The sequence below is a fragment of the Aotus nancymaae genome, unplaced genomic scaffold (genome assembly GCF_030222135.1).
Source record: "Aotus nancymaae isolate 86718 unplaced genomic scaffold, 86718_ANA_hifiasm-v0.15.2.pri h1tg000020l, whole genome shotgun sequence".
NCBI classification, from domain to species: domain Eukaryota; kingdom Metazoa; phylum Chordata; class Mammalia; order Primates; family Aotidae; genus Aotus; species Aotus nancymaae.
The window spans coordinates 43,100,974-43,124,074 of NW_026988432.1; the positions used below are offsets into that span (position 1 = coordinate 43,100,974).

General features: G+C 34.1%; 1 protein-coding gene across 9 annotated transcripts in view; it reads left to right on the forward strand.

Moving 5' to 3' along the window:
- NOL4 (nucleolar protein 4) overlaps positions 1–23,101 on the forward strand; it is a 371,463-nt gene that overhangs the window by 262,121 nt on the left and 86,241 nt on the right. For 5 of the 9 annotated variants that reach the window (XM_064379303.1, XM_012447284.2, XM_064379302.1 and 2 more), the window contains one exon: positions 15,340–15,519. In XM_064379303.1, the coding sequence (XP_064235373.1) occupies positions 15,340–15,519 (180 nt within the window). Of the gene's footprint in view, positions 1–15,339; positions 15,520–16,244; positions 16,437–23,101 lie in introns of all 9 variants that reach the window. The other 4 variants (XM_012447283.2, XM_012447286.2, XM_012447285.2 and 1 more) reach the window with 1 other exon arrangement.

The following is a 23,101-nucleotide window of genomic DNA, read 5'->3' on the forward strand; positions in this document are numbered from 1 at the left end:
TCCCAAAATTTCTTGATTTCTATAGATGCTGGGAGAGATGAGAAAGCTGCAGGAGAAAACCTGGAAGCTAGCAGAGGTTGGTTCACAAGGTTCAAGGAGAGAGGCCATTGCCAGAACATAAACATGAAAGGTGAAGCAACGAGTGCTGATGTAGAAACTGCAGCAAGTTATCCAGAAGATTGAATTAGTATTATTGATTAAGCTGACTATACTAAACAACAGATTTTCGATGTAGACAAGATAGCCTTTTATTAGAAGAATAAGCCATCTAGGAATTTTATAATCAGAGAGGAAAAGTTAATGCCTGGCTTCAAAGCTTCAAAAGACAAGCTACTCTCTTGTTAGGGGCTAATGAAGCTGGTGGCTTTAAATGGAAGCCAATGCTCATTTATCATTATGAAAATCCTAGGGCCCTTAAGAATTTGCTAAATCTACACTGTCTGTGCTCTATAAATGGAAGAACAAAGCCTGGATGACAACCTATCTATGTACAGCATGGTTTACTAAATATTTTGAACCCATTATTGAGACTTACTGATCAGAATGAAAGATTCCTTTCAAAATATTACAGCTCCCTAACAGTGCACTTGGTCACCCAAGAGCTCTGATGGAGATATACAAGAAGATTAATGATGTTTTTAGGCCTGCTAACCAACATCTGATCTGCAGCTGACAGATCAAGGAGTAATTTTGACTTTCAAGTCTTATATTTCAGAAAAACATTTCCCAAGGCTACAGCTGCCATAGCTAGTGATTCTTCTGACAGATGAGACAAAGGTAAACTGAAAACCGTTTGGAAAGAATACATGTTCTGTATGCCATTATGAACATTTGTGATTCATGGGAGAAAATCAAAATAGAAAAATTAATAGGCGTTTGGAAAAAGTCGATTCCAACCCTCATGGATCACTTTGACATTCAAGCCCTCAGTAGAGGAAGTCACTGTAGATGTGTGGAAGTAACAAGAGAAGTAGAATCAGAAGTGGAGTCTAGAGATGTGACTGAATTGCTACAATCTTATGATAAAACTTGAACAGATGAGGAATTGCTTCTTACGGATGATCAAAGAAAGTAGTTTCTTAAGATAGAATCTACTGCTGGTAAAGATCCTGTTAGCACTGTTGAAACTAAAAAAAAAAATAGAATATTACATATGCTTAATTGATTGAACGGCAGCAGAGTTTGAGAAGATTGACTCTAATTTTGAAAGAAAGTCTACTCTAGGTAAAATACTATCACACAATCTCACATGTTACAGAGAAATATTTCATGAAAGGAAGAATCAATGGATGTGGGTAACTTCATTGTTGTATTATTTCAAGAAATTGTCACAGCCACCCTATGCTTCAGTGACCACCATGCTGATTAGCCATCAACATGGAGGCAAGACCTTCTGCTAGCAAAAGATTATGAACTTAGTGAAGGTTCCAATGATTGTTGGAATTTTTTAGGAATAAGGTATTTTTAAATTGAGGTATGTGCATTGCTTAATTTGAACTAGTGCTATGGCATACTTAATAGACTACAGTGTACTAGAAACATAGCTTTTGTATGCACTGGGAAACAAAATTATTTGTGTTAGTCACTATATTATGATATTCATTTGTTGCAGTAGTTGGAAACCCAGCCTGCAATTTCTCCAATATATGCCTGTATATACCTAGAAGTGAGATTGCTGGAAAATATGGTAGTCCTATCTTTAAGTTTTTGAGGAAGTGCCATACTGTTTTCTATGTTAGTTGCCCAATTTTGCAATCCCATCAACAGTGCGCAAGGGTTCCAAGTTTTCTATATCATCCTCAACACTTGTTTTTTTTTTTTAAATACATATATAGTTGCCATCCTAATGGATATGAGGTGGTAGCTTTTTACAGTTTCAATGTGCATTTTTCTGATCATTAGTAAGGCTAAGCATCTTGTCATATATTTGCTGGTCATCTTTTGAGAAATGTTGCTTTCAGTCCTTTGCTCATTTTTTAATCAGGTTATTTGGTTGTTTTATTGTTGAGTTGCAGGCATTTTTATACATTTACCTCAGTTTTAAACAATTGCCATACACCATAAATGATTTAATGTTTGAACTAAATTTTTTAGTTGTTATTTATTTTATTTTATTTTATTTTATTTTATTTTATTTTATTTTTAGATAGAGTCTCTCTCTATTGCCCATGCTGGAGTGCAGTGGCATGATCTGAGCTCACTGCATGCAACCTCCACCTCTTGGATTGAAGAGATTCTCCTGCCTCAGTATCCCGAACATCTGGGATTACAGATCCCCACCACACCTGGCTAATTTTTGTGTTTTTCAGTAGATATGGGGTTTCGCCGTGTTGGCCAGGCTGGTTTTGAACTTCTGACCTCAGGTGAACCACCCGCCTCAGCCTCCCAAAGTTCTGAGATTACAGGTGTGAGCCATCATGCCCAGCCTTAAAAAAGGTTTTCTTAGTTCAAATGTTAATTTACTCATCAAAGAGTCTGATGTTTGTAGGACTCAGAAATTTTAGCTGTAGACAACAGGCTAATTGCAGCAGAAAAAAATATTTATATAAAGTAATCTCTGGAAGGGGTGGAGAATTAGGCTAGGAACCTTCACAGGCAGAAACAATGCCCCAGTTTACTTTGCGGAAGGTACCTGATGGAAATACTTCAAGACTGAGCACTAGTAATTACCCCTAGAACTGCACATTTTCCTTTAGGTCTCCCAACATCACTTACAGTTCTAAAAATTAGAAATACTTCCTTTGTAAAATGCAGTTTGCAAGAGTAAATGGAAAATATACCCTTCTACAAAAACACATCACCTCAAAATTTCATTGTTACTGTAAACAGCTTCATGTCTAGGATCTCTGAATAATGTCTATTTTTTCTTCTCACTTCATTATTATCCCATCTTGTAAGAAATAGATCCAACTGTAAAATTCTCATACACAGAATAATTTCTACAAAACAATGAAGGAAAAGAGAAGGTTCGCTGTCACTTTTGTATGCACTTGAGTTGCTTCTGATCATTCCAGTATAGGAATAACTTCCAGAATAATCCAACTGCCAAACATAACTGCATTATGCCACACAGTTGTTTAGGATTACCGGTTCTGATGTGAACATGTGCTATTATCCCTGATACAAGAGTATTAGGGAAATGGTAACAGGAGAAAAAAAAATTGAACTGTTTTCAGCCACAGTTTAGAATGAAAAACATTCTTTCACATTCTTCCAAATTATTATGCAGGTGAAATAAAAAATGTAGGATTTGTATCTCACCAACACCTAGTCAAAATTAAAAGGTCTGTCCTTTGAAGAAACATTGAATAAGCACACCACCTTTTTCTTCTTTTATTGGGATCCCACACAAAAGACTTCATCTGAATTCTTATGTTTGCATGACGTAAACTCATAGCAGGTCTGCATCTCACCTATTGAATTTCTCTCAGCACATTGTATCAAACATAGAGTCTGTCCAGATGAGGCCTGGAAGTTCCAAAAGAAATAATATGCAAAGTTGTCACTGACACAAAAAATGGCTTGAAGAAATAAATATTCCAGTAACAAAACTTCCATATATAGATTTATCTAACACTCTGTATAAGTTATGAGGATAATGTGATCCTACAGTTTAAAACTTTTAATTTTTAGAGTATAGGTCTTATTATTTAAATTATAGGCCTGGATTTTATATTAATTTTGTGTATTTTTTCTGAATCATTGGTTATTCTACAATTCGTACATAAAAGAAAGTATGTATCTCATATGAAGCTAAAAAAAGTGAAAGACTGGCATAAGCTTAAAAACGTCAGTATGTCAAAGATTCAACACAATATTTATAAATTTTTTAGACATATTTTATGGGAAAGATAAAAATAAATTGTCAAACTGATAAGAGATGCTGGACAGTTTATTTGAAAACCAAAAGTCATGTAGACTATTTTGTTGTAAACTGCAATATTTTCAACACGACAAATATTACATATCTGGGCTTTTAGAATGGATAAATATATTAAAAACTCTCAAAGATCATGAAGATCCCATGGAGCTCATAATAGCTATGCTTGTTTGGATTTCATGTAAATCAAATAAAAACACTAACTACACAAAGTGTGCTCCTTAGACTTTCAGGAGCTGCATCATTTGGGCTCTTGCTAGAAATCAATATTCTTGGGCCCCACTCCAGACCTGCTGAATGGGTCCAGCAACCTGTGTTTTAACAACTCCTTTGAGTGATTTCAAAGCATGGCAAAATGAAAAAAAAAAACACTGCTCTATCCAGCCAACATCTTGAAAAACAAGACTTAAAATAATGTTCAGTATCATTTTGAAGTGCCTAAAAAAGTAGCTGAGCGTTAAAAATTACTAGGTGGAAGAAATTTTTGTTTGCAGGTTATGATAAAAGGAATTATTTTCAAATGACAATTTCATGGGAATGTTTGAAGTAATTGTTAAATTTGATCTACTTTTTGGACAAGCACTGGAAAAATGTCAAAATGCAATGTCAAATGTGACTTGTTTGTCCAAAATTGATTAAGAAGAATTAATGTAAATACTGGGAAAGCATATGCAAAATGGTAAATGAGTAAACCAGATACCATATACCATCTATGGTTATACAAATGAATAATTGCAGATTCACATGCAGTTTTTAAGTAATAATAAAAAGATATCTTGTGTATCCTTCACACTGTGGAATAAACTGCAGTTTCAATTTTGCCCTTTTAGAAAAAGCAAGTGAGAAATTACAGATTCCTAATTTGGAAATATATGAAGGCTACATCATTTTGTTATCTTTCTATTTATTTAGTACAAGAGTGAGAGCACATTCAGATAAAATGCTAATGTAATATGAAAAAAATAAAAATGAAAAGTGAAATAAAAAGAACATTTTTCTGACACTGAGAAGTGAGTTGCAATAAATTTCAGACCACACTGAAGGCAATATTTCTTTAGGAGGAAGAAATAATAGAATCAATTAAGCAGAATGAATTATATTATCATATTGGAAGATTTAAGTTGCATGTTGGATTTGACAAAAAATACTGGTATCAATGAAGAAAACATAAAACTCATAAGTGCTGCTTTCATCAGTCACAACCCAGGGAAACTTAAAATGTCCTGAAATCTATGGTTCAGACATGAAAAGAACTTGATTAAAGTTTTCTCCAAATAAAACCAATCTAACAGTTTGCATGATATTAGCAATAATTAATTTGAACAGTAAAAAAAATTCTAAACTATCAAGAATAAAATACATTTTCATTAGACAGAATAAAGACTGAATTATTTTTGTGTTATCTTGATAGAATATATTATTACAGAAGTATTGTCATATGAAGAAGCAATCAAAAAGCATGCAGCCAAGAAAAATGAAAAACGTCATATATTCTTGCATTTATGTTGTTTGTGGCAGTTAGAAGAAAAAATTAGATTCCCGGGGTACATGTGCAGGTTTGCTACATGGGCATATTGTGTGATGCTGAAGTTTGGGGTATAATTGATACCATCACAACAGTAGTAAACATAGTACCCAATAGGTAGTTTTTAAACTGCTCCCCAACTTCTTCCTCCTCTCTCTAGTAGTCTTCAATGTTTGTTGTTCACCTCTTTATGTCCATATGTACCCAATGTTTATATTCCCCTTTTAAGTGTGAACATTTGGTATTTGGTTTTCCATTTCTGTGTTAATTTCTTTAGGATAATGGCCTCCAGCTGCATCCATGTTGCTGAAAAGGACATGATTTCATTATTTTATGGTTATATAGCAGTCCATGATGTATATGTACCATGTTTTCTTTATCCAATCTACCACTGATGGGCACCTCAGTTGATTCCATGTCTTTGCTATTGTGAATGGTACTTGTGATGAACATATAATAGTATGTGTCTTTTTGGTAAAATGATTTGGTTTCCCTGGTGTATATGGAGTAATAGGATTACTCAGTCAAATGGTAGTTCTGTTTTAAGTTCTTTGAGAAATCACCAAACTGCTTTTCACAGTTTTTGACTTTTTAATAATAACTATTCTGACTAGAGTGAGATGGTATCTCATTGTGGTTTTGATTTGCATTTCACTGATAATTAGCCATAACGAATAGTGGCTATTCATGTTTGTTAGCCACTTGTATGTCTTCTTTGGAGAAATGTCTATTAATATCCGTTGCCCACTTTTTAGTGGGGTTGGTTTTGTTGGTTGAATTAAGTTCCTTATAGACTCTGGATATTAGAACTTTGTTGGATGAATAGTTAATGAACATTCTTCCCTATTCCGTAGGCTGTCTGTTTACTCTGCTAATTTCTTTTGCCATGCAGAAGCTCTTTAGTTTATTTAGGTCCCACTTGTCAATTTTTGGTTTTGTTGCAATTGCTTTTGAGGACTTAGTGATAAATTGCTTGCCAAAGCTGATGTCTACAAGAGCATCTCCTAGATTGTCATCTCAAATTTTTAGTTTGAGATCTTACATTTAAGTCTTTTATCCAACTTGAGTTTATTTTTGTATATGGTGGTAGGTAGGGGTCCAGTTTCATTCTCCTGCATATGGATAGCCAGCTATCTCAGCACCATTTATTGAATAGAATGCTTTTTCCCTATTGCTTGTGTTTATCAATTTTGTTAGAGATCAGATGGTTGTAGGTGTGTGACATTATTTCTACACTCTCTGTTTTGTTCCACTGGTCCTTGTGTCTTTCTGTAACCAGTGCCATGCTGTTATGGTTACTACAGCCTTGTAGTATAGTTTGAAGTTAGGTAGTGTGATGCCTCTGGCTTTGTTTTTTGCTTAAAATCACTTTGGCTATTTGGGCTTTTTAAAATTCTATATGAATTTTAGAATAGATTTGTCTAATTTTGTGAAAAATGTCATTGGTAGTTTGATAGGAATCATTTTAATGAGAATGATTCTCCCAATCCATGAGCATGGAATATTTTTCCATTTGCTTATGTCATCTCTATTTTCTTTAAGCAGTGCTGTCTTTGAAGAGGCCTTTTACCTCATTGGTTGTATATATTCTAGGGTATTTCATTTTTTTGTGGCTATTGTAAATGAGATTGCATTCTTGATTTGGCTATCAGCTTAAACAGTCTTGGTGTTTCCATTCTTGATTTGGCTTTCAGCTTGAACATTCATCTTAGTGTATGGAAATACTATTGATTTTTACATGTTGATTTTGCATCCTAAAACTTCACTGAAGTGGTTTATCAGTTCTAGGGTCCTTTTGCTGGAGCCTTTAAGGTTTTCTAAGTATAGGATAATATCATTTGCAAAGAGAAATGATTTGACTCCTTTTTCTATTTTGATGGCTTTTATTTCTTTCTCTTGCCTGATTGCTCTGGTTAGGACTTCCAGTACTATGTGGAACTGAAGTAACGAGAGTGAGCAAACTTATCTTGTTCCAGTTCTTAAGGAAAATGCTTCCAGCTTTTGCCTAGCCAGTATGATGTTTGCTGTGGGTCTGTCATAGATGACTGTTATTATTTTGATGTATTTTATATATATAGAAGCTTTTAAAAGTTTTGTAATTTGTGGTTATTTTCCTCATCTTAAGTAAATAATCACTTTTTAATCTAATGCTTCAAAAGCTCCCCCACTCCAAATTTTATAACTTGCAGGCTTTATAAAATGTGTATTCATCCAATCATGCGAACCTAAAACAATGTTCTAAACATGAAGTAGTGCTTCTTAAATGTTGTTGAAAAAGTTAATATGATAGAAACAGTCAAAACAGAGGAGATACCAAATCAATCACAAAATTTATAAACTTAAATTTTATTTTGAAAATATAAAATATATTTTAAAATAGAGAATATAATGAACCACTAATGCTCATCACCTAAATTGGACAGTGATTAAGTTCCCATATTTTTTAACTTTTTCACTTTTTTTAAGTATTTTAATTTACTTTAAAAGACAGGGTGTATTAGTCCGTTCTAATGATGCTAATAAAGACACACCCAAGACTGGGTAATTTATAAAGGAAAGAGGTTTAATTGAATCACTGTTCAGCATGGCTCGGAAGCTTCAGGAAACTTATAATCATGGTGGAAGGGGAAGCAAACACACCCTTCTTCACATGGCAGCAGCAAGGAGAAGTGCCAAGCAAAAGAGGAAAAGCTTCTTATAAAACCATCAGAACTCCTGATGGATTTCAGTGGCAAGACCATAGCTGGAGTTCAGTGGCAAGGTCATAGCTCACAGCAGCCTGGGATTCATGGGCTCAAGCAATACTCCTGCCTCATCCTCCCCAGTACACTTCTACAGGTGCATGCCACCATGCTTGGCTAATTGTTTTTGGGTGTTTTGTTTGTTTGTTTGTTTGTTTGTTTTGTAAGGATGGAGGTCTCACTAAGTTGCCTAGGCTTTTCTTAAACTCCTAGCCTCAAGCAATCATCCTGCTTTGACTTCCCAATATTCTGGGATTATAGACGTAATTTGGCCTTCTATGGTATTTTAAAGCAAATCCCAGGCATTCTTGTCATGCCATCTCTTCTTATCTTAACTTGGATCTCTAACAAGTCTGGTTAGTTTCTTGCATAAATATTTACTTAACCAAATGTTAAGGTATTACATCTAACAAAAATTAATAATTCCATGTTATTATCTATTATCCTCATCTATAATAAAATATTTTCACTTTTTCAAAATAATGTCTCTCTTGCTTTGGGTTTATTTGAGATACAGCATAATACAAGCAAGGGTTACACATTTTGTTTTATTTTATCTGTTAAATCTCCTTTAATATATCTTTTTTCTATATCAATAAATTGTTTCAGGACCAAGGTCAATTGCCCTGCCCAATGTCTCATATTTTGGAATTGCCTGTGTGCTTTCTCTGGTGTCATTTAAATTCTCTAACTGCCATATTTCCTACAAATGGAATTTAGCTCCAGACAAGTGGTTTTTTAAGCTTGAGTGTGCCTAAGAATCTCATGGAGGTCATGTTCAAACACAGATTGCTGGGCCTACATCCAAAGTGTCTGATTCAGTTGGTCTGGGGTGTGAGCCGAGCCTTTGCATTTCTAGGAGGTTTCCAGGAGATGCTGATCCTCCTAGTGCAACCAGCACACTTTGAGAACCACTGTTTCCAGATTGAAGTTTGGGTTCAAATTCTCTTTCTTTCTTTCTTTGTTTCTTCCTTCCTTCCTTCTTCCTTCCTTTCTTTCTTTCTTTCTTTTCTTTCTTTTTTTTCTTTCTTTCTTTCCTTTCTTTCTTCTTGGTGAGTTTGCTTCTTAAGTAGTGCATGGGCTTCATTTCATATCATATCAGAAGGCACGCAGTGCTACACTTGTAATGATAGTGACATTGCTAGTAAACTCGCTGAGAATAACTGATATTTTTTAAAGTAAATCTAAGATAGTTTTTAAAATTGCACTTTAAACAATTAAATCATCTGTGTAACTCCAAAGTGTAAGCAGTCACTCATTCAGAAAACATTTACTTTGTTTCTACTATATGTTTATAGTGCAAGGTTATAAAAATGGAAGAAGAGACATGGTGCCTATGTGGACCTCCCCTCACGTAACTCTCAGTCTGAATGGAATATGAACATACAAACTCATTTGCACAATATCTTACAGTCAGCACTGAGACAAAGATACGCAAAGCACGTGAAAGCATGGATGCCTGGTACTGAATTCATGTGTTCTTCCCTCATTTAGGATATAATGAGGAAATATAGGTTCCCCTTTTTTCCACTGGCTGCAAATATCAGACACAGCTCCCAACCCCAGCTATGTCTAACACCAAGTACTGTGTTTCTGAGCCATCCTAGGCTCTGACTACAGAGTAAGCAAACAGATTAAGTTTCCTACAAGTGGGAATTTTTCAGGGCCTAAAGCTGCCAGTTCTATTGGGATGGGGAAAATTTCAGAAAAGGAAAGTGCAAATATATTCTCAAAAGGCTTTTTGCTAAGGAAATCCACACTTTATCATGGGAAGAATAAGCAGAGTATATAACTAAGGCAAAAATCTACCCTTATCACCATAAGCCAACACCTGTGTTTTGAGGATAAGAATGTATCCATCTTCTATAGGGCCTAAATTGTGGTTCTTTAATAACTTTGTATTCTTTTCTAGTTCTGGTTTAGTTTTTTTTTTTTTTTTTTTTTTTTTTAGATTTATGCTTGAAATAAGAAAACAATTGCACCTGCACTGCAATGAAAGTTTCCTAAGCTATGGTCATCCAAAGTTCTTATTAACACAAGGCAGGCTTATGAGGCAAATGGCTGCCATATTTTATGTGGGTTATTTGGAGACTTATAATAATTCGTTTTCCCTGAGCCTGTGATACCATTCCAATACCCACATTCCCCCATTTATAAAAACCAGATAGTTTTATAGGAAAAAGAGAAATTATAGGCAGTCTTGAATTCCGATCTGTAAAGCTCATGTATTGGATTCTGTGAGGGGTATGTGTTGGTTTTTTATCTCAGACTAGTTTGAAGAAAAATGCAAATTAATTTAAAAAGTAGAGAGCAATGATAGTGTTTAAATCTGTGTCAAATTAAGTAACTTGACATCACAGTTTAGGGAATGATGGAAGTAGACTGAGAAAGAAGCTGGAAAATTTGTAGAAATTTAACTTAATCCGACCTTAAAAGATAGGCCCTAAATGGGAAGAAAGGCAAGAAATGATAATTAAGCTAAAAAACAGAATTCAGTTATAAAAATTTCAGTTTGTTTTCTAGAGGAAATTAACATCAATCATCTTTGAGATTTAGATCCTGAATATTTTCAGATCTGCAAGATTGCACTTTCTTTAAAACTTGAGTAAATAGGGCTATACATTTTTCATTGTTCCAAGTGGTTCTGTGTCCATCAAACAGCTGCAGTGAATGAATTAGCCCAGAATATTTGCATTCAAATAAGTGTATTGTAACATTTTTAAATATTTCACATTGCCATTCAAAAATATATTATGCTTATTACATTTTAGATTTAAGATAGACTTTTCAAACCTATGGAATATTTTCCTTAATATATTTTATTAGGTAATTCCACCTTGTTAATGATGTGAATTGTAAAGAAATTTTGGTGGTTTTTAAAATTTAACTTTACTGTTAATGTCAGAAATCTGTTCTAGTATTATTATTCCTCCACTGATTACATAGTTATAATATGTTAGTGTGATCCTTAAAGCATGCTACACATATGTTATCATTATTGCATGGAGGCAGTTTTGAACACTGTCAATTTAAAATTTCCCTTCATAAAAGCCATTCATTATCATTTTACTTTGTTGGTAGATTTGAGAATATCTGCTGCTGCTTACAAAGAGCATATTATTCATTTGGCTGGGGCGATCTATATATTTTAATGATCATGTGTGATATCTATATTGTTAATCTGGCCTCTAATGATTGGTTGCTGTGCCACTCCAGATTCAATCTCAGGTGACTGAAACTCAAATTTAAGCAAAATTTAAAAGCATGTTGGTGGGTGGGTAGAGGTTGTAAGGTGTTATACAACTTAAGACTTCAGGGCTTAATTTCAGTAATAGTGAGATCTAGATGCACAAATCATGCTATCATAACTCTGTGCTCCTTAGCTCTGCTGGATTCGGCTTGATTTTAGACTCAGGCCAGCCATCTTCACTTAGAGGCAAAGATGCATGCCTAGCATACAGAAGGTTGGTACCCAAAGGGTTGGCAATTTCAGCTGGTAGAGCAAGGGCCTTTTTCTCAAAGAAAAAGGTGCTGGGCCAACAAACAAGTAAGAGATACCATGACAAGCCCCATGTTTGGTCTTGGACACAATTATAGAAGTTATGAAAATTGTCCGGATTCACATTCATCTTTCTTTACACATTTGTCTTTCTCCTTCAGCTTTTGCAATCCACTGAGATTCTGAAACTCAACTTTTAATTTTTTTGCTAACTCCCATGCTCCCCCAATGCTGAAATCCTATATAGTTTTATCGGCCCAGTGATGAATGGATGGCCTCTAGTTAACTTCTCTACCACTTTTCTCAGTGTCTGACGTTAGCCCACCAGGTTAGGTTAACTGAGCCTTAATGAGGTTATTTATAATGTGAATAATATATTACCAGTCAAGGTTCTCCAGAGAAACAGAATCAATAAGATCTATAATATACAGAATAAAGTATTGGCTCATGAGATTATGAAGGCTGAGAAGTGCCATGGATCTGCTATCTGCAAGCTGAATATCCAGGAAACCCAGTGGTAGAGTTCAGTTCAAGTTTAAAGGCCTAAGAACCAGGTGACTCAGAATTCTCAGTAAGTCTCTCTCAGCTCAGCAGTCAGGCAGAACGGGCGAATTTTTCTTCCCTCTGCTTTTTGTTCTATTTAAGCCCTCAAGGCACTGGATTATGCCCTTATGCCCTCCTCCTCACCCCCCCTACACACACACTGTGAAGAACAATCTGTTTTAATGATTCTACCACCTCAAATGTCAATCTCATCCAGAAATATCCTCACAGATACACCTGAAAATAATGGGTAGCCAAATATCTGAACACCGTGTTAATCCAGTCAAGTTGACACATAAAACTAACCATTAACTATATTAATATAATTTATTATTATAATTATTATGTATATATTTGAAATCATTTATAATATAGAGATATTTATATATTAATACTAGTTCTTCTGTGAAGTTGTTACATGGAAGTTAAAGCTCCATGTAAATTTTAAGACACTTCATGAATACAAAACATTATTAAATAGGCTCCAGCCCATGTAAAATACATATATTCTATTAGACTGGCTCAGAGAAATTCATAGTCAGATGTCAAATAATGAAATGGGTTTAATATTTCTTGTCACAGAGGTACTTCTATTTTAAAAGTTTGTATCAAGAAATACAGTTCCTTAGGAATTGATTTCTACTGATATTATAACAATAGCCTCGTAAGTAGTCATCCTATAGAGACAGCATAGAATAGTGTGAAGATGATAACTCAGAGCCAAAGGATTTAGATCCTTTTTCACTTGCTAGCTATGTGAACTGGGAGTCACTTAACCATTTTGTTGTAAATGAGTTATGTATTTAAAAGGCTTAGAATAGTGCCTGATGCATAACAGGTGCCCATAAATAATTTATTGAATGACTATTGCTCTGTGGCAGAGTATCTTGGCACAAAACAAAATATGTAGTGATACTCAATATAAATATTTGCTGAGGGAAGAAATGATTGACTTTGTGATAGACATTTGGAGTTGGAGCAGGAGTTTTTAGTGATTACTGTTAACCATGTTAGTCTTAAAAGTTGTATGTTATTGCTGTTTATTAAGAGTTTATTCTCTTAAATATTTATTTTTCCTAAAATAAATATATTTATTCCAGAGTACGTTTGGTCCTAAGTTGAAAAACAAGAGAGCTTGTCACTATTTCCTTCTATAGATGTTTTATATTTAAGAAAATATAATTATCTGCATTTGATTATAATAGTATATCTTTATTTTACTTTATCCAGTGAAACAAATAAGTAAAACTGTGCATGAAGCACTAATAAATTATTTAAATAGATTCTATTATATAAATAAGTTATATAGCAAATTTACTGTTCTATAAGAAAATGTAAATAATGTATCCAATTTATTTAGGTGGGTAACAGTTTTAGGGAAAATCACTTAAAATATTTTGTTTAAATATTAACATGTACATAAACCAATAAATATTTTATGTTCTTTCAATTATACACACACAAACACACATATACACTTAAAAAGAAAAACCTCATATTGAAGAGAAAACCTTATTTGATCACTGTTAGCTCTTGGGCAGACCTAGGTTCACATACTTGTTATATAACCTCATTCTTCAGATAAGAAGAGATTGTTTAGACTTTCTGAAGCTGTTTTCTTATCTGTAGAATCTGGAGGATAATCCTTTCTCAGCTAGTTGCTATGAAGCTTAAGGGAACCAATTGTCTAGGTATGCAGTTGTTCTAAGTGCTAATTCTCTTTACTTCTCACTTATTTGCTTCATTATTTGCTTTATGGTATTTGATGTCTCAGAAAATGTGTTTTATATCATGAAATAAAAATAGAGAATACTCCTTTTAAAATTTGATTACATCTTAGTTTAGCATCTTATCAAAAATACCTAGAATATGCTAAGATTCGCTAATGTTATGGTCTCAAAGAGATTATATAAAATAGTTTATTGTTATGATGTACATGGATGAATCAAGCTCCTTATCACACCACATACCTGGATTTTCTTTGTTTCCAGGTCACTCTTCCAAACTTACTCTAAAATTATCTATTACCCGGGATAATTCCAAACTTACTCTGGAATTACCCTAGAGGGTCCTAAGAGAAAATATTTGAAATCGGTGTAATCCCAAAATGGAAAGTGATCAAAGCCAGTTGATTTATTTTAAACAGTCCATTAACATATAGATATGCTTATGCATTGTATTCTGATAACTGAAACTCTAAGGCTATCAGCTGTTTACATGTGAAAGAGAACTGTTAAACATTTTCAATTTTTCAGATGTTTCATGATTTTTACCTGGAAATATGCATCATTATTATTTAATTGTTCTTGCTTTAAATTTGTTGAAGGCTATCAGCTGTTTACATGTGAAAATGAACTGTTAAACATTTTCAATTTTTCAGATGTTTCATGATTTTTACATGGAAATACGCATCATTATTATTTAATTGTTCTTGCTTTGAATTTGTTGTGTCTTTTGAATAGTGTTAGAATCCAGAAACATTAAACTTAACAGATGATTAGGAAGAAATCTGGTTCCCATTTTCTAAACCAAAATCAGATGCCCTCTTAAGACTCATAGACAATTTATACATTTATTTTAAAGCATGTTAACTAATAACTAGTAATCCTAATCTCAATAACATTTTGTATAGCTCTTGCTGGGCAAGTTAATTAAACATATCCATCCCTCAATTTCCATACCTGTTTAAATAATACTAATAAAGTTACTATAATATTGATATAAAATAATATAACATTATATAAAGTATGATACTGATACTAACAAAGAGGTCATATTAAGTTCTATGAATATGTGACTTACTGATTCTCTTGCAAAATCGATTACACATTGCTTTTTTATTTGGAATATGAATATTGAGAGGAAACAGTAATTGCACTTGAACAGCTAAGTTCAATAAAACTTTCTGCAGTGATGGAAACATTCCATGCAGCTAACCAGCACTTGCAATGTGACTAGTGTGACGTGACCAAGGAAATGAATTTTTAAGTTAATTTGAATTAATTTTGATTTAAACTAAAATCACCACCGCTCTAGAGTTAGCAACTCATAAACAAGGTTTTTGAGAAACAGTTGAAATTAAAGACGAAACATAAAATTTATAAGCTTGTGCAATGAATTTAAAAGCAGTTATTTCACCTTCTCCTTTCAGTCTCCCGCACATAGTTACTCCAGCTATGACTCTGGAAAAAACGAGAGTGTAGACCGAGGCGCTGAGGACCTCTCGCTAAACAGGGGAGATGAGGACGAAGATGACCACGAGGACCATGACGATTCAGAGAAAGTTAATGAGACAGACGGCGTTGAAGCCGAGCGGCTGAAAGCTTTTAATGTGAGTCCTGCCACACACTCCAAGTGTGGTTTAATTTTTGCCACTTCACTTTCATGTTGTTGCTTGTTGGTAAATGTGGATATTTTAGAGACATGTTTGTTTAATTTACAGAAGGATTTAAAAAGTACATGAAACACTCTTTGCCAACCAGACACCAGAATTGCTGTGTTTTGTTTAGAATTTTAAAGCCAAATGTGAGCTGAAAACTGGAGTTGTGTTGTGTGAGTATGCATGTTTACCTAGTGGATGGAGGGGGCCTCAGCTTAGTCCTCGGAAGAGTACGCCCGTCATCTGTTATTTCTTTTGCTTTCCTAGCTTATCTAATTATGCATGACAAAAGAGTCAATTGTTTGATTTCAGAGATTAGTCCACTGTGCAGTGTAGCAATGTAACAGTCGTATTCATCATTAATAGAGAATGTAATGGGGTGCTCAATTGTCACAGTCTACTGTTATTTCCTGATTTTTTTCTACACGATAGTCTATTCTTTTCTGTATGTTTGTCTGTCTGTCTTGCCTTTCTCTCTCTTTCTCTCTATTTTTTAATCCAACCATTTAGAAAGTCTTTAAAGAGTGTTTGCTTAAAATTTCTGGCTTTCCATTGCAAAGTTCTCCAGTGCATAAACCAGAAAACAGTATTTTCCTATCGGTAATCAAGACAGGAAGCTAGGAACAGAAGAGAGCAGCCCTCCAAACCCTTCTCCTCTGTCTCCCTCTTGCCAACAGATGTTTGTCAGGCTGTTTGTAGATGAAAACTTGGACCGAATGGTCCCAATCTCTAAGCAGCCCAAAGAAAAGATCCAGGCTATCATTGACTCATGCAGGCGACAATTCCCTGAGTATCAAGAGCGTGCCAGAAAACGTATACGTACTTACCTCAAGTCCTGCAGGCGGATGAAAAGAAGTGGTTTTGAGATGGTGAGTTTTGAATTAAAACACAGCCCTAGACTCCATCAAAATCCCACATGTAAACCATGACACTATTTTTTTTCCATCTTAGTGTCTTTTTTTTATTTTTTTCCATAATGTCAGGTCAAAGGGGTTTTTGTTTGCTCGTTTGTTTTTTTCCCCTTCTCCTTTTCATCTTCCTGAAGTATTTATTCCCTTTGTTTATTTAATAAGGAACATCTTGTGAGTCTGGTGCTCACAGAACCACGTGGTACCATGCCACAGAAAATAAGGGTGATATGATTAAATACCAGTGAGAACCAGTATCTCATTCATATTTGTTTTCTTTCTGTCGCTACTAAAGTGGGCATGAGGTTATTTAAGTTGTGAACTGAAGCACCAGTCACTGCTTGAGATGGCATCTGAGAATGGCATTCTCTAGAACAAAAGGAAATGGATCCATCTAAGGGATATTGTTTTTACATCAATGGTTAACAAATAGCAGGCCTTGAAAGTAAAGATCAGAGAATAAAAATGCTCAGGTGAAAGAAATATAAGGATTTGTTGTACTGGATATGTTTGTGTGCTGGTAGATGGTACCATGAGCTTTCATATTCAGGTGGACTTTATAGACAGATGAGATTATGTTGACATTAGATTACTTGATAGGGTGGAGATTAGAAATCAATGATTCTTCAACTTTATTCTATTTCACTTTGCTCTAATTGTTACATCTAGAAATAATGCACACATTTACAATGTATGCCTTGCCCATTTCTTTATTTTTTATGTATATGAACAGTTTCAAAATTTTGTGAAACCATTTTTTTTTCTCTTCTTATCTGAGAAGGCTGCATAAAAGCCTAGGCTGTTAATGTTTGTGATCTGTGAATCTAATTAGGTGTAATTGGGTAGGAGCTGGTGTACATAAGAGAGGTTTCAGAGTATGTCTGTACCAATTAATCTCAAATCATAAAATCTCCACAGCTGGATATAAAAGGCCATGCTTTATGAAAAATAAATCTAATAAAATCTAATGTTTGATCAATAAATACTATATTCATTTTCTTTAGATGTACTTAACCCAATGAGTTACATAACTATTAAATTAATCTGTAGACAAATATATCAAGTTGTTATTCAGTCTATTGGCTTTGATGCTCAAATTCAGCAAATTCTCTGAAGAATATTTACTGTTCCAGAAAAGAAAGCCTATCTCCAAGGTGTCCTGATCTTAAATTCATAGTAACAGAAAAGGCCATAAAAAGCACAGTATTATGAAAAAGGTAGGATTGGCCCCTATTGAGTATCATCTCCAGTAAGTGATATGATTTCTTTTTTGTTTCCTGAATTTGCATTATGAGACTTTCGCCATGATGCACACATGTATTTTTGTAAAAGTCAAATGAAAATATTTAGGGAAGATATAATCTAAGAGACTTTTAGTCCATTAATCCTCTTGTATCCCAAGTTTTGCCACTGTACCAAGTTAAACCACATAGCCTAGATATTTAAGTTTAATGATCTTAATCTCTTGAAAAATTACCTAGTTAGTTGCTTTTAATATTATGCAATTGACTTTTTTTGTTTGTAGAAATAAATCTCATGCTAGTTTTTGTATTGTCAAGGTCATTGTTTACTAGGCTGCTAAATGTCCATGACAAAAAACCTGATTTCAGAAGTTTCTTCTAGAATGTAAAGCAAGAAAAATAATTTTTTTCCCTGAGGAAGTGGAATGCTTTCACGTGTTCTCAACACCAGGACTATGAACCTTAATATGTTCACTTTTGTGCCTTACTACCAGGGAGTTCAGAGCCAAACTCTCTCCAAGTCTTTCTGTTTAATTTATCTTGGTGGAGACAACTTTCCTTGGTGGATTTGATATTTTTTAATGGAAAAAAGGAGATATAAATTTAGATGCAAATAAGTAAATAATCTAATTATGAAAGCACCAGAAAGCAAACCTTTTATGTTTAGGAAATAATATATATTTTTTAGAGGATTTAACTTTTCGATCATTTGCTTCTATTTGTCTAACACAGCTCATAGTAGAGGGATCAGACCTTGTTTTCAATACATAGTTTCCCTGATATCTTAACTATTGGAAAAATACAGTGACACTTGCTATTAATTTTTTAACAAATAGAGTTATTATAAAAATGAATTAAGTGATTCTTTAAACTGAAAATTATATCAAAACTATACCTAGGGTTTCGTATAAGATCTTGATGAAAACTTTATAATACCTGTGTAGCTATGAATATTCTTCACACAATATGAGTACAACTATACATTTCTCTCTCTTTGTCACCAATTAACTTAATTGATGCTAATTAACAAATACATTTTATTTGAATTTTCCACTTGCTATTTGAACTAACTCTTGCCCTCTTTCTTGTATTTGTCATGTACCATCCCCCAGGTTATATTCACAGCTTCTAAGATCTTTATTTATAATCTTTATTTTTAATTGCATCCTCTGATATCCTCCTTAATAATATTGACTTCCTAGCTGATTTCACTGTTCTTTTACCTTTCCACTTCAGGGATCTGCATGTCTATTTCACCTTAGTCTTTATTAGCATGAATATACCTTGGTCTTAGTCATCATTCCAAGAGCCTGCACTAGCAATATTAAAAATTTCAAAATTTTCTAACTGTTCTCAAGTATTCTCTTGTGACTTTACAGAGGAAAGGTCTTGTTCTTATTTGCCCTGGATAAATAAATCTCGCATCTCTGCCCCCATATAATTCTATCTTCTTCAGAACATTGCTTCATCAACCATCCGTACTCTTTTATATGTTCAGTTTTCCCTTTTCTCTGAGAGGAACATATAATCTCTTTTTTTCTTAAAAAAAGTTTTCAGATATATATATATACATCTCTTACTCTTCTTCTACAGTCTAAGTTTATCTTTCTTTGTCAGGTTTCTTGAAAGAGCATTTTATACTCACAGATTATACTATTACCATCAAATTCTTCAGTAGTCCTTCACATTCAGATTATTCAGACTGTGGTTCTCATCACTATGTAGTCAGCCTAGAGATCTGCAAGGTCTGTATCTGTGAATTCAATCAACTGATTGAAAATATATGGGAAAAAAAAAAAAGAGGGTTGTGCCTGTATTCAACATGTATAGACATTCTTTTCTTGTCAGTATTCCCTAGACAACACAGTATAACAGCTATTTACGTCATTTACATTGTATTAAGATTTATAAGCAAGCTAGAGATGACTTGAAGTACATGAGACAATGTGCCTAGGTAATAGGCAAATATTATACCACTTTATTTAAGGGACTTAAGCATCCTCAGAAGTCCTAGAACAAATCCCACACAGATACCAAAGGATGACTCTACTGAATTAGTTCTTATAAAGATCACAGGCTGGGCATGGTCGCTCACATCTGTAATCCCAGCACTGTGGGAGGCCAAGGGAGGAAGAATACAAGGTCAGGAGATTGAGATCACCCTGGCTAACACTCTGAAACCTCATCTCTACTAAAAAATTAAAAAATTTAGCTCAATGTGGTGGCACGCACCTGTCGTCCCAGGTACTCAGGAGGCTGAGGCAGGAGAATTGCTTGAACCCGGGAGACAGAGGTGGTAATGAGCCCAGATGGTGCTACTGCACTCCAGTCTGGGTGACAGAGCCAGATTCTGTCTCAACAAAAACAAACAAACAAAAAATCATATGACCACCTTTGCACAAAACTCAAAGATTGTATACTCAACCAAAACAAACTCGTTTTCTTGAGACTTGTTTCTATTTCTCCTCATTTACTCCTACTTGCTTTTGGGCAGTTCCTACAGTTCTGTGTTTAGCCACATACTGTATATTACCCTAACCACATTTGCAAATGTCTGCCCATGTGCACAGTATTCTCTTCTCTAAGTACAATACCAGAAATCTATAAATCTTTGGTATTTCATTCCGAATGTCAGCCGGACATTAGAGCAATGATAATTATATCACACTGAATTCTTTACAATTCTCCAGCACCTATTTTCTCCACTGATATTCCACTTCATTTATCAAGCCACCAGTAAGTTCCTCTTGACTTTCCTACTGTTAATAACACCATCTTGTCATTTATACCATTGCTCAAAAATGTAGAATGAGATTTTACTGTTTTTGTGTTTTGTATTTTACCACTCACTAAATTCTGCTTATTCTTTCTTTACTCTGTTTCCTAAATAAATCTTATAATTTCTGATTTTATGTGCTGTTATTTTAGTTCTAGTCTTTCATACCTCATAACTATACTCTTGCATAATCCTTCTAACTCAACTCCCTACTTTCATCTTACACTCTTTACACACACTATGTCTAGGCAGAGGCAGAAATAAGATTTGCAAAAGCTGAAGATCCTATATGACTTAAGATCTTTTTGAAAAGAAAAGTAATACACAATTATAAAAAAAATTAGGTAGAAAAATAAATGTGTATTTGCAGTTTAAAAATATACTACAAAAAAATGTAGAAACCACTGAAGGCTGGAAGACTAAAACACTTCTTCTAACATCTAACATCGTTAGACAGTTTTCAGATGCACTTACATATAAATCCTTCTGGATTTTAAAATGACTTTCCCTTCCTTCCTGGAATGCTTACAACATCCAAGAACTCCAGCACTCAAGAGGCCCATCCAATTGAGGTGTCCTATGCCTCACTTTATTGACTTTATGATAAATCTGCTTTTGCCCCTAGAGTAGTCTTCCTCATTCTGGCTTTGATATCATGAAACTCTGTCATCTCAGAACAAATTCCAAATTTCTTACTATAATGTTTTAGCATATGACCTTTTGAAACTGAGAGACCTAGCTTCAATTCCTTGCTTAGTTCAATTCCTGTACAAGTGCATTGTTTCTGAGTCTCTTCTAAACGATAGGGCTGTTGGGGTATTATACATGATCATGTATGTATAATGTTTAGCGTATCATGTGGTACCTTTCTACCTTTCCTTCTAATATGTTCAAATTATTTCCTTTCACACCTTAGTTCATCATATGAGACTGCTGCTCCTTTCAATGTGTTGTCTCTTGGTCCACTAATATTTTTATGACTCAGGGATTATGGGTACCCTTTGTTCATTTTTTTTAATAAATGCATTAAAATTGAAGAATAACTAGGTTGTGAAGAATATAGCCAATATATTTTTCAAAGCTACTCATCATTGCATCTTTTACTTTTAGCAAGATGTTGACCTGAGCCTCATAGGGTATGTTCTTTTCACATACACACACCCCACCCAGCTTCCCATCACAAACACATACAAATCCCAAATAAAATATAACAATTAAAAAAATACTCAGCTAAGCTCAAAAGAAAGAAAAGGAAATTTCCAGATACCTGAAATGAATAGGAAAATCTTAGCCAGAATTGTAAGCCCTTAATTGGATGTATGAATGTCCACCCAAGTTCAGGATACATGTGTTTTAGTTTCCTAGTAGACAGGCACATAAGCTGAGAAATGTATATAAAGTTGGGTCCAAGAAAGGCTAATCCTCTATTTTTCTCTATGAAAAGGGAAATAAGAAATATCCTAATACAGCTTTTAGGAATAAAAATGGCATACATTTTAATAAAGCATTGAAATTAAAACCTTACTAAATGGGTTAAGTAGATTATAAGATTCAGCCAAGGAGAAAGTAAACTGTAACACAGAAATATGCAAGTTACTCACAGGAAAAAAAGAGAAGGTAAATATGAAAAAGAAATTAGGATGGAGATTAAGATGATAAAGATAGATTTAATAGGCATTCCAGAGGAGAAATTAGAATAAAGAGGCAAATTGAAAAAGATGATGATGAGGAATTTTTCAAAATTGATTGGACCTGAATCCTAATAACAGATAAGTAGATTAGTATTAAACAGTATATATTTTAAAAAATCATACCTAAGGATATTACAGTAAAACCACAGAAGAGCAAATAAATTCTTCAATGTGCCAGAAACAACAGATTATCTACAATAGAAAAAAAGCATGAACAATTTCTTCAAAGTACTAAGAAAAAAGGCTTCAAGAAAAACTACTTTTAGTTCACAAATCAATGCCCAGCTCAGCTCTACTTTCAAAGTGAGAAGGAAAGAAATACTTTGGATAATTTCTGAGGCTACTTACTCACACAGCCTGACCGATTCCAGAGGAATTCTTCTATACTAAGAAGGAAACTGAATCCAGGAGGAAATAATAAAAAATTAGCAGCATTGGTGAGTGTCTGAAGAAAAGCACCTGGATTTGTTAGTCAGCGAACCTTGGTTCTTGTCTGTGCTTTTCCAGTTGCTACTTCTGGATTTTCTATCTCTGAGCTTTAGTCTCACCCTGGAAAAGAAAAATGGAAATGATAGCTCTTATCCTAAAAATGAAAACCAAAAGGACTTGAAATAACAAATGTAAAAACTCCTAGGACAGTACCTGGTACACCTAGTATGGCACTTGGTGCATGTGAGAAAAATAATAAAATGCAATTTATTCTGAAATTGAATTTCACAGTTTCCTTTCCTCAGAAACCTGCACTGTCCCAATCTGTTGAGCTACTCGAAGAACTAAATCAACTAGGATTTTATGTATTTAATCCTCACAGCTAGCTAACAGCAGCCTCAAATCTTTCTCTCTTCTGTGTGCAAATTGTACTTTGTGGTACATCTTTCGTAGTTTTATTTTATCCTGTCTTATATTGCTGTTAATCTA